Here is a 20,789-nt window from a genome sequence, read left to right on the forward strand (position 1 = left end):
ATCTATTTGACATTTGTTTTCATTTGTGGATAAAATGCATTTGATAACGATAAAGCCCGTAATACAAAGCATAAAACATCTAACGTAGCCCGTAAATCGTGTAAAATATTAGTATAATGAAACCGATCATTCCTGTGTATATAAAACTTTAAGTCTAGTGTAAATATTTCCATGTTTGTCAAAGTAAAGTACATCGCACGAACTCATTTTCTGGCTCGGTTGGATTTGCGCTTGTCCTCAGTTTTGGTCGCCGTTATCGGGGCGGAAGACGTGTTCAAACATAAAGGATGAAGTTCGCTGAGCATTTGAGCGCTCATATAACACCAGAATGGAGAAAACAGTACATAAACTACGAGGTAAAATACCCTCAATATTTTATTGAGTTGTCCATTCCACTGTCTCTTTACATGGTTATTAACATTATCGCAGCATGACCGATACAGTATTACATTATTGTAATAAAAAGAGTAGAATATATATTATGTATTTTAAGTATTATGTAAAAATTTCGATTATAAGGAGCACATAATCACATGATACCAATAGCAAATACAAGACGAGTTTCAATGATATCTCACTCGTTTTAATATAAATCAATGTCATCTGTATGTTTATATTCATGAGTCATGTAATTATGAATGAAAATTCTTTTAAATTCAAAGATACAGGAACAGCTGACAATGTTTTCTTTTTTTTAAAACATTGCTTTGAGGGAAACTTCTCAGTTCTCAGTCTATATTTACCAATAATGTTTCTGTCTGTTTGTACACTGACCACTCAACTTATTTCTGGTAAAATGTGGTATAAATTTACTTAAGCATTTATCTAAGCAAAAGATACAACAGCTTTTTTTTTTTTTTTTAAATATACCAAACCATTCAATTAGTAAAGGAATCCATACTATAATATTATAAATGCGAAAATGTGTCTTGTCTGTCTTGTCTGTTACCTCTTCACACCCAAACCGCTGAACTGATTTTGCTGATTTGCCATGGATATACTTTGAGTCCCGGGAAACACCATGGGATACTTTTTATCCCGGAAAAATGTACGGTTCTTGTGCGATAAACGAATTTTGGCGCAACGGAGTTGCGGGCATTATATTAAAATATTAAAGCTAAATAATAAGATAAATATAAATAGACAGTGCATAATGAGGCAAACAACTAAGTGTATTGCTTAGGAGTAACTTTCGAGTTAGGCTCATAAATAACCAGTTCTGTCTCCAAGATCTATTTCTGTAAATAGCTTATAATTATTATGAGATGCAGATAAACAGAATTGCATTGTCAACTGTTTATTAAAATCTAGCTTATGCATAATTATTTATATCAATGTTAAAATATTATATTGTAATTATGTGCATAGTATAACCTAAGAATAGTATATTTTTTTTTTTGCTTATTTAGGTTACACTAAAAAATTAATAAAAGATGTTTCTGCATATTGTGCTCAAAATGCATATTTGTACCTTTTCTGGATGAAAAGTATTTTAAAGCTAATGTTGATTATAATTTATATTCAGAATTCAAACTGTTTGCCAAGTAACATTAGCACAGTTTATCTTTAAAATTAAAATGACTTCAGAGACCGCCCATCTTTCCCATTTATAAAAGTATTTATGTTTATTATGTATTGTATTCCAACAATGTATAATAAAACATTTTCATGTCATTTCTATTGATGTTATATATATAATATATTATAGGTTGGTATCTAGTGTGTAAAATGAATCCAAAATGCTATGAACCTTACCGGTTTTAACTTTGTTTGAAGTGTCCTTGACTTATTATATTTCGTTGTACATTAACAATCATCATCATAAGCTTATAGCAGTGTTTTTCAACCTTTTTTATGATTCAATATTATTTATATGGCATATACGGAGGTAGCTACGCCCCAGGTCTTTAAATATTAATATTTTTTAGGAGATGAAAGCGATGCTGTACACGGCGGTCGAGGAGGCGCCGTCGGCCGAGAACGTGGAGCCCGAGGTCCTGTCGCGACACTTCGCCAATTTCGATGAAACATTCTTCCATTATTGCGACCAGGAGTTGAAGAAGATCAACACGTTTTATTCAGGTAAAACTAAAAATCAAGCAAATACAGGGTGTAACAAAACTAAGTGATAATAACCCATTCACACCCTAATACTTTAGGGTGTGAATGGGTTCCATATACATAGTTCGCTGTGAAAGAATTTTCGTCGCCCTTTACATACAGAAAACCATATAAGTCCAGAGCTGGTTTTGTTGGAGGGTACTATCCATACCTAAAGTATTAGTTGGAAGGTAAAATTCTCTAAGTTGGTGGTGGATGGCTAATGTTGATTGGTTGGTTGGAAGATAGGAATAAGTCAATTAGGGGATGGTCGACAGTACATCCGAGTGGAAGTTGTCTTCTTCTCTCACTAGGAAGATGCGGTTTTAAATTGTGTTATTTCAGAGAAACTGGCGGAGGCGACGCGCAAGTATGCGACGCTGCAGAGCGAGCTCAAGTCACACTTCGACAACAAACCCAAAGGCGCGGGGAGAGCGCCACGACGGAAGGTAGGCGAGTAGGGACAATCCATAAAGTATATTACACGATTTTTGTTTTTCGTGCGGAAACCGTACATTATTCCGGGACAAAAAGTATCCTATGTCCTTTCCCGGGTCTCAAATTATCTCCATGTGGTTATGGAGATAATTTGAGACCCGGCAAAATTGAAGTATGTAAAACTACCTACTCTAAATACATGATCATTTATTTCGAAACCGGTCGTGTAATTTATTAAAATTCATTTCTTAATATAGTGGAAAAAGTGCACAAAAAATTGTGTTTTGTTAGTGTTCAACAAAAACGGTTCAGCAATTTACGTGAAGAGGTAACAGACAGACAGACACACTTTTAAATTTATTTTATTAGTATAGTACACTTTTTATCATAGCATCCAGTATTCATGCGAGGATGAAAGAGATTACTACTTACTTAGGGGGGTATTACATTATCATTTATATTGGATCATTTCTATGATCATATATAGGATCCAATATATATGATCATTTGATCATATCTGCATACATTATCATATTTTATTGATCCTATTTTACGTCATATGTGGTTTCAATAGCCAATGGAGAGCGCTAACGCTGACAGGTATTGACGTCAGGGTTACTAGATCTCAGAGAATTCGATTTGTCAAAAGACATCGTCATTTTTAATATGGCTTGTTTTTTGTTATTTCAGCAAGATTATCGAAGTATATAATTAGAAAAATAATTACATTACATTTTTTGAAACATATTAACGAACAAGAAATTAAAAATTGTTTTTTATATTAAATAACTGGCAACACCTATTTCTATGACCGTATTGGATCCAATCTCTCAGCAAATGTCAAAAATCTATGATCAAGGAAGAAATGAATCATATGTCTATATTACATTATCCAATATCATTGACTCAATGATCTCGGATCCAATATATATGATAATCTAATATCCCCCTTAAGGATAATTTTGTACCTTCTGCAATCGAACTTTCAAAGTTTTTTTAAACAGGTTCAGGAGTTGAAGCTGGCTTTCAGCGAGTTCTACCTGAGTCTCATCCTGCTGCAGAACTACCAGAACCTCAACTACACCGGCTTCCGCAAGATACTGAAGAAACACGACAAGGTACGCCGGGTTTGGCGGAGGCCTCGGTATCTTCTAGCTGGGTTTATAAATATAGTTCTACGCAATCGACTTACCTAATAAAGAAAAGCGGAATATTAAATTTCGAGTTGAAAATCTAAAAATACGATTTACTTTGATCAAAATGATAAATTGTATACTAGAGGCATATCGGTTGCACCTTATCTGTCATTCTTACTCAGTTATTGATTGATGGATCATGTAAATTTGTAGAGCATGTTATGTATATTCAACATCGTAATATTAAAAACAACGTTTGAAATGACTAAAATGGGCTGAATGTGATCCCACCCGATCTTACTTTCTTACTACCTTATACTATGAGGCTTAACGCTATATTTCCACATTATAATACAGCTTTCTAATCTCTCTCTTCATTCTCACAAGTCACATGCAGCTCCACAACGCACGCGCGCAGCTAGGCGTCTTTTCACTCTAACACCAGCAACATCTATATTTCCGTATCACTCATGCGCGGCATGGCGCGCAGAGCAGGTCGAGTGCTCACACTTCTACACCGACACGCCTCTCTCTCTAACACCACCGTCCGCCCTATCTCCGTCTCACTCTAACTCTCTCCGCAGCTGCTCAACGCACACAACGGCGCGGCATGGCGCGCGGAGTAGGTGGAGTGCTCACACTTGTACACCAACACGCCTCTCGCTCTAACACCACCGTCTGCTATATCTCCGTCTCACTCTAACTCTCTCCGCAGCTGCTCAACGCACACAACGGCGCGGCATGGCGCGCGGAGAAGGTGGAGTGCTCACACTTCTACACCGACACGCCTCTCTCTCTAACACCACCGTCCGCCCTATCTCCGTCTCACTCTAACTCTCTCCGCAGCTGCTCAACGCACACAACGGCGCGGCATGGCGCGCGGAGTACATTCCGCCCACCATGAATGTATCTAGTATATTCATAACTCCTAAACCGCCCACCATGATACCTGCTGTACAGTGTAGACTATATTGTACGTCATTACAATAAAAATAAAATCGTTACACAAAGCTACCTAATTTACCTCGGTAGCAAACAAAACTGAGACCCTTCTACATAGTACAATAATTGATATAAATTAAAACCTTAAGTGTATGAAACTTAACATTACTTATTAAACATCGCAAAAATCCCGAACAATTATAATAATATTATACTAAAAATTAACAATTCAAAATTTGTGTCAAAAGTGTCTTCTACCTTCCCGAGCATATTGTGTGTACTTAGTTTTGGCTGGTACTCTACCCGATACAACCCAACCAAGTTTTGTATTCTGAGCGGTCAAATTGCCAGACGAATCACGAGTGATGCCATTTTGCAAAATAAGACCATACACATCGGCACCTAATACTAAATCTACATTAGTCTGTTTATCATAGTTGGGATTAGCTAAATCTAAAAATAATGAATCTGGCCAGCAACTCTTTTTAATTCTGTCAGTAGAGTTTGAGGATTGGGTTGAAGGTAAACTATTCAGAACACAGGCTTGGATTTTACAACAAAATTCTCTGGCAGTGGACTGTATCGTTAGCTCGACCATGTGTTCGACTGACAACGTCTGTTCCTCTCCCCCCACTCCTGACAGGACTCTTTTTACAGGAATCTTGCGAAGTCCCAACAACTGGACAGCCTTCTCGGAAATAAGTGAGGCTTGCGATCCTTGGTCAAGTAATGTTCCAAAAGACGCACAAGCTTTCTTCGTCTCTACTCTTACTAACGCAGTAGGCAATATTACTTCTGCATCGTCTACGGGTGCGACAGAGTTCGAAAAGCTGTTAATATTCTTGCTACCGATCGATGGTTTTCCATTATTTATGTTCTTATTGTAATAATAATAATTACGGTTTCGAATTTTAGAATTTGGCAAACTATTTTCAGCATGTAGCAACGTGTGATGTCGTCGATTACACCTCTGACAGGCATTGTGACGTCTACATCTTTTAGCCTTATGATAGGCACCCAAACAATTATAACAAAATTTCTTACTCCGTATAAAATCAACCCTATCAATATGTTCTTGATTAAAAAACTCAGGGCATTGATCTAGGACATGACTTCCTCCACAGTATGGACATTCCTTATTGGCAGTTACAGTAACATATTTTGTTGCAAAAACATGTGTCCTTTGCGCTCGATCATATTTAGATCTTTTTTCTCTTAGCTCTAAATATTCCAGAGTCCTAAATCTAGCTTCTAAAAATTGTAAAAAATCTCCAAAACTTGGTAAATTATCTATAAAATTATAACTGATTTTCTGCTCCCATTGTTTTCTCGATTCTTGATCGAGTTTTTCGGATACAACATGAATAATTATAATGTCCCACGTCGAGGTATCAACATCTAAATTAGACAAAGCATTTATACACTCGTTTGTCGTATCTAGTAACTGCTTTATTCCCTTGCTGTCTTCAAATTTTAAATTGACTTGGCCAAATAAACGATTCATTATATTATTAACTAAGAACCGTTTATTACCATACCTTGCTTTCAATGAATTCCAACATTTCTCGTAGTTGTTGTCTGTGATAGCGATATAATTTAATAGCTGCTCGGCCTCTCCGGTAATTTTACTTTTAAGATAGTATAGCTTGTGGATATTATTTAAATCAGAGTTGTTATGTATCAGTGTGTCAAACAAGTTCTGGAAGGTCGGCCATTCTGTGTATTTCCCAGAAAAGGCCGGTATTTCTATTGTTGGCAAATTAATAAACTTTGAATGATCAACCTTTCGTTTTTTAGCCAAACCATCTGTAGCAGCAATATCTTTCATTACTAAAAAAGCCTCCCATAATTCACTCTTGTATTCCATAAATACTTTCTCTACTTGATCATAGACCATGCTCGTTAGATATTCACAGTCATCTCTTAACTCGTCCATATTCAATAACGCATAATGGTTTCTCTCAAACTGTGACCATGTATTATCTAAGCTTTCAAGTCTTACCTTGAACCAAGATCGCGTTAATGTACTCCTAGATAACCCTTGAAAATTTGCATGATCGTTAACTATTGACTTCTGAATAAAATTCTGTATACGTAGTAGCCCCTCCATATCTTCAGGTTCAAAATATTTTATTCTCAACTTCTTGTTTATGTGTCGTCAAGGCAACTAGTCTGAATTTTCTTACCATTTATATCTAGCTTTGTTTCTATATTAAAGAACTCTTATTAACTGTAAATCCATAGTATCCAGTTCTAACTCTTCATCCGGCTAAAGAATGACCATGAAGAAAACACCTAAAGGTCTTCTAAACATTTATTTATATTATTATTGCACGAATCTCTACATAGCTCTTTACAGGTGGAGTGCTCACACTTGTACACCAACACGCCTCTCGCTCTAACACCACCGTCTGCTATATCTCCGTCTCACTCTAACTCTCTCCGCAGCTGCTCAACGCACACAACGGCGCGGCATGGCGCGCGGAGAAGGTGGAGTGCTCACACTTGTACACCAACACGCCTCTCGCTCTAACACCACCGTCTGCTATATCTCCGTCTCACTCTAACTCTCTCCGCAGCTGCTCAACGCACACAACGGCGCGGCATGGCGCGCGGAGCAGGTGGAGTGCTCACACTTGTACACCAACACGCCTCTCGCTCTAACACCACCGTCTGCTATATCTCCGTCTCACTCTAACTCTCTCCGCAGCTGCTCAACGTACACAACGGCGCGCGGAGCAGGTCGAGTGCTCACACTTCCACACCGACACGCCTCTCGCTCTAACACCACCGTCTGCTATATCTCCGTCTCACTCTCTCTCCGCAGCTACTCAACGCACACAACGGCGCGGCATGGCGCGCGGAGCAGGTCGAGTGCTCACACTTCTACACCAACAAGGACATCGACAGACTCATCAGTGACACAGAAGCTGCTGTCACCAATGAGTTGGAAGGTATAACCTGGTGTTTCTATGAAAATGATCCTTATGTCGTTGCGTTGGTACAAAGATTAGATCAACATAACTGACCAGGCCAGAGACATATTTAAGTAGAGCATTTGCTGAAGGCATTTAATGATTTGCCAGAGACGTATTCAAAAAGATTGTGCGTTACATATAAAATTAAGAAATATAAAAGTGTATGCTTTTCTTCCTTTTTTTACTTAACTCTAAAACTGCCTAGCGCCTTATTAACACCAATTTTTTCACCAAAGATTCATAAAATTACCACGCTGTTTCCAATGAAAGAGACGCATATATCCTCTATCTTTCTCAGGTGGGGACAGACAGAAGGCGATGAAGAAGCTCCGTGTCCCACCGCTGGGAGAGCAGCAGAGTCCGTGGACTACTTTCAAAGTGGGGCTGTTCTCTGGATCCTTCATAGTGCTGGCTGTGGCTGTGGTGCTTTCGTGTGAGTATCTTGGACTATAGACTCTTATATTATGCCGTAGCAGCGTTAAGAGGACGACTTAAAAGCTGTAATAATGTTGCATAAAAATAAAATAATAATCGGTCAAGAGCGAGTCGGACTCGCACACGAAGGGTTCCGTACCATTATAGAGCAAAATTAGGCCAAAAAGTGTGTTTTTTGTATGGGAGCCCCTTTAATTTTTTTTATTATTAAATATAAAAGTACAGATATAACTAAGGACTTTGAGCAAAATTCAAGTACCTACCTGTTGCCATCTATATCTATCTATACATATTATAACTAAGGACTTTGAGCAAAATTCAAGTACCTACCTGTTGCCATCTATATCTATCTATACATATTATTAAACAAAGTCGCTTTTTTTTCTCTCATGTCCCTTTGTTCCCTTTAATCTTTAAAACTATGCAACGGATTTAGATGATTCTTTCAGTGTTAGATAGCCCATTTATCGAGGAAGGCTATAGGCTATATTTAATCATGCTAAGACTAATAGGAGCGAAGAAATAGAGGAAAATGTGGAAAAAACTGGGAAAATTATTTGAACGCGCTAATCCCAGGACCTACTGGTCCGATTTGAAAAATTCTTTTGTGTAGTGTTTTAGTGTTAGATAGCCCATTTATTGAGGAAGGCTACATGGGCGTACCCAGGTTCTGGGCCAGGGGGAGGGGCGGCAAATTACCCAGGTTCTGGGCCAGGGGGGGCAAATTACGCAGATTCTGGGCCAGGGGGGGGGGGGAGCAATTTTTATGTTATTTGGCACAGATGAGAAGTAGACCACGTGAATTATCATAGGCTATCGATTTTAATAATTTTTTCAGTGGCTATATATTTTATACCCGTGCGACACCGGGGCGGGACGCTAGTTATTGATATAGAGCAAAAGGGGCCAAAAAAATTACGTTTGCTGTATGGGTGCCGTGTGTAATATTAATTTTATTTTGTTTTTTGTATTTGTTGTTATAGCGGCAATAGACATAAATAATCTGTGAAAATTTCCACTCTCTAGCTATTATCGTTCTTGAGTTACAGCCTGGAGACAGACAGACAGACAGACGGACAGACAGCGACATCTTAGTAATAGGGTCCCGTTTTTACCCTTTGGGTACGGATCCCTAAAAAGCACGTGTAGCACTCGGGGACTGCCGCGTTAAAGCTAAAGCACAGCATTATTTATCAACATGCTAATAATATTAGAATCGAATTTTTGGGCTAAGATACGAGTATTACACTTTTGGGAAATCTTTTTGCATAGGTAGAGTAATTTAGTACAATCATAAATTAAGCTAAAAGATTGTTATCATAATTTACAATCCACACAATGAGGTAATGAGGAAACCGCATACCCATAAATAATCCTACGCCTTAATCCTTTGCACAAACATAACTTATCTATTGGAACAACATAACCTTTACATAACTAAAGCTAACATTATATAGAGAATGTTAATCAAGGTGAAATAGATTTGATAGGAAAATTTTGTATTTCCCTTCTAACAGACATAATACAAATAAATTACAATAATAATAATATTTATAGAGGCTTCACACCACGTCAGTATGGCCCCGTGCTAAGTTTACGGTTTGAAACTTTATTTCTCAAAAATAATTACAATAATTCACTTACTTGAGAATATGGTACCCGAAGGACTTGAGTTTCAGACAACGGAAATATATTTAATACTTTCATAATACTTATACATAATAATTTTATATTTAAGATATTTATTATATTATGATACACATATTTAATACACATCCATGACCAGGGAACATGGAAATAAATAATTTAGCCACAGAGGTCATGAAATGACAAAAGTTAACTTATTCTGTTTTTGTACTTTATTAGAGTGTTAATCGTCAGAAGTTGGCCAGAAATAAAAGAAAATTTAAACTAAACACTTTTAAACTGTTTACTGCAAAGCAGCAAAACAAGAGGGGGAGACAATATTATAGATATTATACATACTTTCGCATTAACTAAACTAAAAATAGTATAGAATAAACAATCAAGAAACACGCGTGGCACTTGGGGACTGCCGCAGTAAGGCTATTACATAGCTTTTTTTAATGCCCAAGTCTGGCAACGCCGCGCCGTGCCGGTCGGAGTGGCGGGTGTAAGGTTTTTCGTTACGGAATTTCTTGATTCGGTCACTGCGCTCAGCCCGCGATAAAAGATGTGCATTTAGCTTAAAAACATTTAATCCAATGCAGAAAAATATGGGTTTTTTTCAGCGTTCTTCCACGAAGGCGGTACGGACAACCTCAAAACTGCCTTCCGACTGTACCGCGGTCCATTCCTCCTGGTGGAGTTCATCTTCCTCATCGGCATCAACGTGTACGGCTGGAGGTCTTCCGGAGTCAACCACGTGCTGATCTTCGAGTTGGACCCTCGGAACCACCTGTCGGAGCAGCATCTGATGGAACTAGCCGCCATATTCGGTGTGGTCTGGGCGCTGAGCATACTGAGCTTCATATACAGTGCGAGTCTGAGTATACCGCCGTTCGTCAATCCACTCGCTTTGGTCATCATAATGCTGGTCTTCCTCATGAATCCACTGAAGGTGTTCCGACATGAAGCGAGGTTCTGGTTTCTGAGGATATGTGTGAGTATTCACTTTTATTTGAATACTAAGTGACGCTTGTTGCTTCGGGCGTATATATAGATTTGATAAGGAGGGGGTCCCTAACGTAAAAAAAGCGGCCAAGTGCGAGTTGGACTCGCCCATGAAGGGCTCTGCAGCAGCAAATCGGTAACGTGCTTAGGAAATCAAAAGTATTTTTTAGGGTTCCGTACCCAAAGGGTTCACACAGGACCCTTGCTTGTTGCCAAAAATTTTCATCACCCCGTGTGATAAACGAATTTTCGTGATAAAAAATCGTACATTTTCCGGTATAAAAATTATCCTACATCTTTTCCCAGGACTCAAAATATGTCCATAACAAATTCTGCCAAATTTGGTTTAGCGGTTTATTGATTGCATACGTAAATATGCAAATGCATCACTGTCACTTACATGATCCTAGGAGCACCATTCTTTCCCTTCTTTGTTACGCTTTATTTTCTAACATCTCAAGCTTAATGTCTTCTATTTCTAGGGTAGGATCCTAGCGCCTTTTTGTGACTCTTTCTTTTCTGACGGCTCAGGCTTAAACCTTCTGCCATTTCCAGGGTCGGATCCTAGCGGCGCCCTTCGCTGCGGTGCTATTCGCGGACTTCTGGCTGGCTGACCAGTGGAACAGCTTCACGTACGCCTTCCTCGACCTCCACTACCTGGTGGCGTTCTACCTCGCGGGCGCTGACTGGTTCACTGCTAACAGTGAGTAGATCGGTAGACTAGTAGACTAGTAGACTGGTAGACCAGTAGACTAGTAGACCGGTAGACCAGTAGACTGGTAGACCGGTAGACCATAGTAAAGCAGTAGACCGAGTAAAGAGGCGTCCAAGTGCGCTCGTAAGCTAAATTACGATAGCTAAAGGTGATCGCACATTTGTCCACAACGTACGAGGTGCACGCGCTGTACGGATCTCTTTTTGAAATTCGTTGTATGAAATGATGTGAAACCTCGCACATTCGTCCGCACCGTACGCGCCGCATTTCGTGTAATATGCGGTGCGTTCGACGCGTACGGCGCGTACGGTGCTGACAAATGTGCGCCAGCGCGATCAGTATAACCGGCCCTAGACGGTCAATAATATTGTTACGTGCTAGGGTTCGAGGATTTGGAGAGAAAGACCTGGTGACTCTCTTGAAGACTTTATTAACACTGCACTAAACACTAGGTCACAACACTTAGCACTAAGTCCAAACACAAATCACTAGGTCCAATCACTAAGCACTATCACTGTCCTAGGTCGTAGCCAAGTCGCAGGTTTCACTGGTTCACTCACTATTGATCACTCCGAAATCGCCTTGATGATCGCTTAGATTGAACTGAACTGCCGGGCGTGCCTGCGGCTCTTTTTATATGGCGAGACGAATTCCAGAAATTTCCCGATTTCACGTAAACAAGTAAACAACCGTGGGAAATTTCTAGTAGGCTCGGGAATGTGCCACAATAAAACTGCCGTCCTTGCGATAGTGCAGTAGGTTGAATTTAATTTAGACCTTATGGACTCAGTCATAAGGTCTAAATTCAAACACGCTAACAAATAAAGGGTAAACACGTAAACAAACATTGGACCTTTTTAGAAGGTTCGAGTATGTACTTGCGCACCACGTGTCCGTATACCATGTACCGTAACACTACTCCCCTCTTAGAGATGCTCGTCCCGAGCATCATTGTTACTGCCATGGTAACGCGCCAGACGGTTCCTACGACTACTCCTGGTCTGTGGTCCCTTTACAGCAGCGCAAGTAATACATCTGTGGCACCAATCCTGCACATCATCTCTCCAATGCAACCAGAAGAATCGTTCTCGCACTTTCCTTAGCATCCTCTTGACGCCTAGATGACTCCCTGATACGCCCTCATGTATCTCGCGGAGAACATCTGGTACTCTTGCCCTTGGGACAATTATCTGAAAATAGAACTCTCTGCCGTTAGCCTTCTGCCATTTCCGGTAGAGTAGTCCGTCCTGAAGTATCAGACTGTCCCATTGCTCCCAGTACGCCTTAGTGACAGCGCCAGTGGGTGCAACCTCACTCCAGATTGGTTTTATGTCACCCCGTTTCTTCCATGTGATGATGTGCCGAAGGTCGTCATCTTTTTCTTGAGCCTGTCTCATAGCTTCATTCTCCATGTGCCCCAAATTACTTGTTCTCTTTGTTCCGCTCCGTGCCTGGGAGGTAACAGTTACCGGGGCTTTCTCCGCGTCATCCAGTACTCGTCCCTTAGTTCTGGATTCTATTCGTTCCGCATGATTCCGGGTAGGGGACGAAACCGCTTGCTTCTTCAACTCCTCCATTTGTTCCTCGATCCTTTTTATCCTTGCCATCTGGGTCTTCTTCTGCGGACATTTTAGCTGAAGATGGCCCCTCTCACCACACCTATAACACATGGCTTCAAATCTTTTCCTCGTAGGAGCCTTAACTTCCTTGACTTCTTCAGAGACCTTGTGGATCTTATGGGTCTGCCGTATGTCATGGCGCACAGCCTCGACTTCCAAAGCATGCGCTAATGCTTCCTTTAGCGAGGTATGGTGACCAAGTCTTACTGCAGCCCTGACCTCCAAGTCTTTGATTCCGTCGACAAATCCTTGAACAATATTTGTGTCGACCATCTTGGTTTCGGCTCCTGGATATGCCTTCCTGACGAGTTTTTCAATTTCCAACGCCCATTGTTGAAGTCCTTCTCCTGAACGTTGGACTCTGTCACGCAGTTGGGCACGGAACACGTGCTCCAGGTGTCGCTCCCCGTATCTGGATTCCAGTGCCTCCATCAGGTCTTGGAAACCATTTCCCGTATGTGGCAGTGCCTCCAGAACCGACACAGCTTGCCCTCTGAGTGCAACAGTGAGAGCGGTCAAGCATTGCTCCTCCGTCCATCCGTTTGCGGTAGCAACAGTCTGAAATTGCCGACGATAAGCATTCCAAGAAGTAGTGCCGTCGTACGGTGGCACCTTTACTCTTGGTCCTTGCGCCACACCAGTGACTCCACTAGACACCGCAACTCCCGTAGTTTCTAGGCGCACTACTCTCTTCTGTAGTTCTGTGAATCCGGTTTTCAAATTTTCCACAACCGTCTCTAACCCAGTAACTCGTTCTTTCATTACGTCGACATCTTTACGAAGCTTAGTCACCGTGTCACTAACATCCTTTATAGCTCCAAGTGCTTTTTCTTGGAGGTCTTTTTGCTGCTCTTGTGATTCTCGAATCGCTCTGATTTCAGCCTTCTGAAATTCTTGCAAAGCGCCGAGCTTGCGGTCTTGTGACTCCATCATTGCCCTTTGAGAATCTTGCAAAGCGTGAATTAACTCAATTATGCTTTCTAATTGAGGAGCCATTTGAGGGGCCGTAGAAACAACGGGTGTGGCTGGATGGATGGAGCTGGTCGACGGGGCCTGAGCAGGCAGGACTTGAGTAGGTGGAGCCTGGTGGGCGGGGCCAGTGGGCGTGGTCTGAGTGGGCGTGGCCTGGTGGGCGGAGCCAGTGGGTGTGGCCAGAGTGGGCGTGTCCTGGTGGGCGGAGCCAGTGGGCGGGGCTTCGCCCAAAGTGGGCGGAGCCTGGTGGGCGTGGTCAGTGGGCGGAGCCTGGTGGGCGGGGCCAGTAGGTGGGGCCTGTCCCTCAGTGGGCGGAGCTTGGTCCCCAGTGGGTGTGGCCTCCGCAACTCCTCTCTCGGAGTCAATGGCAGCAGCTCGCTGCGCCCTTGTCCTGACACTCCCCTTGAAGTCCTCTCTCGGAGTCAATGGCATCTCCAAATCTCACTTCCGACACCAGTTGTTACGTGCTAGGGTTCGAGGATTTGGAGAGAAAGACCTGGTGACTCTCTTGAAGACTTTATTAACACTGCACTAAACACTAGGTCACAACACTTAGCACTAAGTCCAAACACAAATCACTAGGTCCAATCACTAAGCACTATCACTGTCCTAGGTCGTAGCCAAGTCGCAGGTTTCACTGGTTCACTCACTATTGATCACTCCGAAATCGCCTTGATGATCGCTTAGATTGAACTGAACTGCCGGGCGTGCCTGCGGCTCTTTTTATATGGCGAGACGAATTCCAGAAATTTCCCGATTTCACGTAAACAAGTAAACAACCGTGGGAAATTTCTAGTAGGCTCGGGAATGTGCCACAATAAAACTGCCGTCCTTGCGATAGTGCAGTAGGTTGAATTTAATTTAGACCTTATGGACTCAGTCATAAGGTCTAAATTCAAACACGCTAACAAATAAAGGGTAAACACGTAAACAAACATTGGACCTTTTTAGAAGGTTCGAGTATGTACTTGCGCACCACGTGTCCGTATACCATGTACCGTAACAATATTACGCAATGCATGATATTTTTAATTTTGGGGCAATAAAATTGCTCGTCTAGGGGCCTGCTTAAAGCTTAGGCCAAACCTACGCGATCAGGCGATAAAACACACATTTGACAACTTGACGCTCCGCTTCGCAGTCGCCTGGTCGCGTAGGTTTGGCCTAAGCTTAATGCATTTCTTCTGTCGCGCTGTCAAATCTGACACCTGTCATTACCCAGACGAGTTCGAGTCCACGACCTGGTTCATCGTGACCCGCGCGTGTGTGAACATAGTGCCGGCGTGGACGCGGTTCTGGCAGTGTCTTCGGCGGTACCGGGACAGCAGGGAGGCGTTCCCGCACCTGGTGAACGCGGGGAAGTATAGTACCACGTTCTTCGTGGTGCTGTTCTCCACGCTGAGGGGTTTCTATGCTGGTGAGTATACGTCTTAAGAATATATAGGATTATTTTTTCACCAGTACAATAAATCATATATAAATACGTAATAGTTGTCAAAAATAAAAAATACTAGCGATTTTTGTTACTACCCCTTTGGAACAAAAAAACAAAAATATCAAGCCCCGGACTTATCCGCTAAACTACTAAAAAATGTGGATGCACTACGCATTTGAGGCAACTCTCACAGTGATGTCTACTTTCACAGTGATTTCTATATTATAAGGGACGGTTTCTTCAGTTTGCCATGCTAATCCGACCTCTCCATGTTATAGCTGACTACACGGACTCCTACGCAAACCCCTTCCTCTACGCGTGGTTGATCTGCCAGTTCATATCGTCCATATACACGTACACGTGGGACGTGAAGATGGACTGGGGGCTGCTGAGCGTCGGCCCCGGCGCGGAGAACCCGCTGCTGAGAGATGAGATCGTGTATAGTCCGCAAGTGAGAACCTAAGGCGACAGTTTCAATATCAGCGGGGGCAGCAGCGGCAGCAACCGCGACCCGTTCCAATGTATAGATTTATATGGATAAGCCGCGCGCCGCTCTGTTGTCGAGGCTTATCCATATAAATCTATACATTGTCACGCGCCGCCGCCGATCCCGCCCCCGTTGCCCGCTGATTTCTTCAACATGGCTGGTCATGACATATCAACATGAAAAAATTTCTTATGTCGCCGTCAGCGCAGACAGAACGGAGCGTAGCGGATAGGATTTAAGTAATGCGCTTGAAAATAAACATTAATTTTTTTTATTATTATTATTATTAACAGCCGTTAGTGTCCCACTGCTGGGCAAATGCCTCCCCTGCCTCTTTCCACGTGTCTCTATTCTTCGCTGTATTTGGCCACTCTTTGTCTGCAGCTCTAGTCTAGCTCGTCGCGCCACCTTTTCTTGGGTCTGTCCCTGTTTCGCCGACCGTTTGGTTGCCACTCCGTAACACATTAAATTATTACAGTAAAATGCGGATTCCCGCGTATCCTCGAGGGCGCCCGAGCACTTTTGTAATGTTTAAGCATTTATGCACTTTAGTACTTAATTTTAAAGTTTTTTTCAAATTTTCGTAACGCGATAGTCAAGTCACAGTTATTACAATGCTTATGCATATTTGACATTGCATACGAATAACGATAATGTAAATGTATACATATACTAGATGTCCCGCGCGGCTTCGCCCGCGTAAATTAGAAATTTTACAGAATCCAAGGTACATTTTCCCATAAAAAATATTTCCCCCGTTTTTCCCACATTTTCCTGAGTTTCTTCTGTCGTATTAGTCTTAGAGTAATAATATAATATAACCTTCTCGATAAATGATGAGTCTTACTCGATAAATGATCTATCTAACACTGAGATAAGTTTTTAAATCGGACCTGTAGTTTCTGAGATTGACGCGTTCAAGCAAACATACTCTTCAGGTTTATAATATTAGGTAGATATAGATTTTTTTTAATTATCGCTTGACAAACTCGAGTCTCGATCTAAAAGACTATGAAATGGTATAATATGGTAGTGATGATGATGATGAAGAATGTAATTTGCATAGTAGCATATGCTTTCTGTTCTTAAAACAACGCCGAAACTCCCAAACTTGTATCTATAAAGAATCAGGAATTCTCTCAGCACCTTCCGAACCACGGTATACCAGGTATATCTCGGTGCAAAATCTTACTTGTTGGTAGCATATGCTTAGAATACTTCTCACGAAACCGAAGTCACCATATGTTTCCCTATAAGTTTTGAGGAATTCCCTCGATTACTTATGGATCCTTCATCAGATCACCACTTTTCTGAATATAATACCAAATTGGGATGATACCCTATATACCAAAAGAAAAATTTTGAAAATCGGTTAACAAACGGCGGAGTAATCGTTGAATATAAGAAAACGAACATAACACCTCCCCCATTTTGAAAGTCGGTTAAAATTGTAGCCTATGTGTTATTTATTTCATATTTTAATCAGCACATGAATTGAATAACAAAATTTTTTTCAAATTAATCGTAGCACCATCTGTCAGGACAAACTAAAATTGAAATAGAATAATATTGAATGCGATGATAGCGCCGTCCGCCGGATCTAATGTAAAACATTCCAAAATCAACAACTCCTTATAAATAAGAAATTAATTGAAAAAACATTTTCCAGTAGACCAAACTGTAAATCTAAACCATTCTCGAATCTCCACGAACACACACAAAATATTTCATCAAAATTGGTCCAGTCGTTTAGGAGGAGTTCAGTCACATACACACGCACACAAGAAATATATATATTAAGATGTATGAAAAATTAAAGTAGGGTATAGAGTTTAATTTTTTTGTATGCAAAAATCGCTGCTACAAGACAAAGCAGTATATTTTGCCAACAATTTGAGTGAGGCAAATGCAACCTTATCCCAACTGTATAGAGCACAATTCCCCGCAGTTCTACTACTTCGCGATAGTGGAGGATCTGGTGCTGCGTTTCGTGTGGGTGCCGTCGTTCCTGCTCACGGAAAACCACATCGTGACAGGAGACACCATGGTGTCTGTACTCGCGCCGTTAGAGGTGTTCCGGTGAGTACAGCCCCCTTGTCCTAATATAATACCCCCGAACCAGTTTCTGTCTGAAACCAGACCAATTACGCAGGACTAACTTTATAGTGCCCAAATGTGTGCGCAGTACATAAGAGCACTATCTGTTCCCTTACTCTCATAACTCAGTGAGACGGACGACCGACGACTGGCGATAGATTAGGCGCAGGACCGACTTTTTACATGCCCATCCGACGCAAGGATCATCTTACTTGTCAGGCAATCAGGTGATCAGCCTGCATTGTCCAAACTCGGAAATAACGAATCAATTTAATGAAACTTGGTAGATTGGTGTCCCGGGAACGGACATAGAATAGTTTTTGTTGCGGGAAAATGTACGGTTCTCGTACGATAAACGATTTTTGCCGGTACGGAGTTGCGCATGTCATGTGGTATATTATTATTAATGCGAAAGTGTGTATATCTGTTCATGCTTTTCTCTGTTCACCTCTTCACGCTTTTGACATGCACAATCAAGATTTGTGCGATCAAAATGAGACAAACACAACTTATTTCTTAATTTCTACTTGCCTCGCAGTAGCGCAGGTGCATGAATATTATATTGCTATCTCGTTCTCAAGTGTAAGTGTAAGGGCGTTCGCTGCATTGAGCGTGTGCCCGCCGCGGCTGCAGGTCGCGGGCGCCCGCGCCGTGCGCTCGCTATAGTAATCGTGCGACGGCTGACCCGCTCAACGTGCGACGGCTGACCCGGTCAACGTGCGACGGCTGTAACGATTACTATGGCGAGCGCACGGCGCGGGCACACGCTCAACGCAGCGAACGCCCTAAGATCAATAGACGAATTACTGTTTGGCCTTTGTACCGGAATATCTGCTAAGATACCTAATGCGATATTCATCTTTGCGTGCCCAATAACATCCAAATTCGTATTTCTCTTGCCAGCCGCTTCATCTGGAACTACTTCCGCCTGGAGAACGAGCACCTCAACAACTGCGGAAAGTTCCGCGCCGTCCGCGACATCTCCGTCGCGCCGCTCGACTCCAGCGACCAGGCGCTCATACTGCGCATGATGGATCATCCGGATGGAGTCCATAATAGGTAATATTGCGTATGTAGATGCGTACGTAGACGTGTAGCAAGCGAAGACGTATACGCAGCGAGCGGATACGCGTACGCAGCGAACGTAGACATAAACGCAAAGAGCGTAGACGTATACGCAGCTAGCGCAGATGTGCACGCAGCGAGCGTAGATGTATACGCAGCGAGCATATACAAACGCTCACGGCTAGCATTGACGTATACGTGGCGAGCGTAGACGTATACGCAGCTAGCGTACATGCACGCAGCGAGCATACACACGCATGTACGGCAAGTTCTGCGACTACTCCGTCGCGCCGCTCCACTCCAGCGACCAGGCGCTCATACTGCGCATGATGAATCATCCGGATGGAGTGCATAATAGGTATAGTACGAAGAGAGTATAAACGTATACGCAGGGAGCGTAGACGTGTACGCAGCGAACGTAGACGTGTAAGCAGCTAGCATATACGCATACTCGCACGCATCGAGCACATGCACGCAGCTAACGTACATTCACGCAGCAAGCATGCACACACATGTACGGCAAGTCCCACGCCTTCCGTGGCTGTCATCTCCACACGTTGACACTTGACAGACCCATTTTGTGTCAACCGTCAATCCTTGATTTATTTATGCATATCATGTCATCTCTCTCGTTCTTTCTCCATGTAAGAGACGGCATAATAATAATGAAAAACAAGGCAATAAAACGTTATTTTATAATTTGGCCTTTGTATTAATTTTTATAAGCCTAATTTTCCCAAGTGTATAGAAGTAAAAGTATTTAAATGCAGTTTTGTGACAATTATCTTTTTTTTTCAGGTTAACAAAGAAGAAGCATCCTAAAAAGACGAAGGAGGTGGACCGGAAGCCTCTCATCAAGAAGGAGTCGATCCAGGAGCTGGCGTTAGAGCTGGACCTGGCGAAGGTGCTGTGACTGTGATGTTAGTTAAAGTATTATATATTTATAGATATCAACGAGGTTTCATTTGTATCCCTAAGGATACAGCCCTGGATTTACAGATAGGACGGATAGCCGCGGCTTAGGGGCTGCAGCGTCCTAGGCAGTTTTTTTATGAAATAAGGGGGCAAAGGGGCATACGGGTCACCTGATGGAAAGCAACTTCCGTCGCCCATGGACATTCGGAGCATCAGAAGAGCTACAGGTGCGTTGCCGGCTTTTTAAGAGGGAATAGGGTAATAGGGGAGGGTAGGGATGGGAAGGGAAGGGAATAGTGGAGGGTAGGGTAGGGGATTGGGCCTCCGGTAAACTCACTCACTCGGCGAAACACAGCGCAAGCGCTGTTTCACACCGGTTTTCTGTGAGAACGTGGTATTTCTCCGGTCGAGCCGGCCCATTCGTGCCGAAGCAAGTGACGGATTAACACTTAATCAAATTAAGCAATTGCCTAGGGCATCACGTCTGAGGGGGCACCAGAAGAAGGTTCGAAGGACGAAGACCGATTCTAGTTGACATACGGATAGGGAGCCCACAGGCATGGATTGCTTAGGGCATCAAGTAGTCTTAGCCCCAATTTCACCAACGACTGTTAAAGTTAACGCCGGAATTAGTATGACGTTACCTCTTTCGATTTTCATATGAATGAAAGAGAAGACATGACATTTTAACAAGCTGTTAACACTAACAGACGTTGGTGAAATTGGGGCTTAATCCGTCACTGGCTGAAGCATGTCTCTCCCATGTATAAAATAAATAAATTATATTTTATGACGATTAAAACACAACTTGTGTTAGGCGT

General features: G+C 42.1%; 1 protein-coding gene across 3 annotated transcripts; it reads left to right on the forward strand.

Annotated features, from left to right (window-relative positions):
- The first annotated feature begins 19 nt into the window (after window positions 1-19).
- LOC121737657 (xenotropic and polytropic retrovirus receptor 1-like) lies at window positions 20-20,003 on the forward strand. Of its 3 annotated transcripts, XM_042129323.1 has the most exons (14): window positions 20-356; window positions 1,929-2,082; window positions 2,446-2,549; window positions 3,543-3,656; window positions 7,196-7,237; window positions 7,486-7,570; window positions 7,893-8,027; window positions 10,282-10,652; window positions 11,219-11,366; window positions 15,192-15,386; window positions 15,683-15,848; window positions 17,833-17,970; window positions 18,892-19,047; window positions 19,852-20,003. In XM_042129323.1, the coding sequence occupies exons 1-14, from the start codon at window positions 288-290 to the stop codon at window positions 19,964-19,966; spliced, it is 1,992 nt and encodes a 663-aa protein (XP_041985257.1). In that variant the 5' UTR covers window positions 20-287; the 3' UTR covers window positions 19,967-20,003. The 3 variants fall into 3 exon arrangements, with proteins under 3 accessions (XP_041985257.1, XP_041985255.1, XP_041985256.1); XM_042129321.1 differs by lacking the exon at window positions 7,196-7,237 and having other exon boundaries at window positions 7,444-7,570; window positions 15,683-15,855; window positions 17,840-17,970; XM_042129322.1 differs by lacking the exon at window positions 7,196-7,237 and having other exon boundaries at window positions 7,444-7,570.
- The last annotated feature ends 786 nt before the right edge of the window (window positions 20,004-20,789 follow it).

The sequence above is a fragment of the Aricia agestis genome, chromosome 21, assembly GCF_905147365.1.
Source record: "Aricia agestis chromosome 21, ilAriAges1.1, whole genome shotgun sequence".
Taxonomy (NCBI): domain Eukaryota; kingdom Metazoa; phylum Arthropoda; class Insecta; order Lepidoptera; family Lycaenidae; genus Aricia; species Aricia agestis.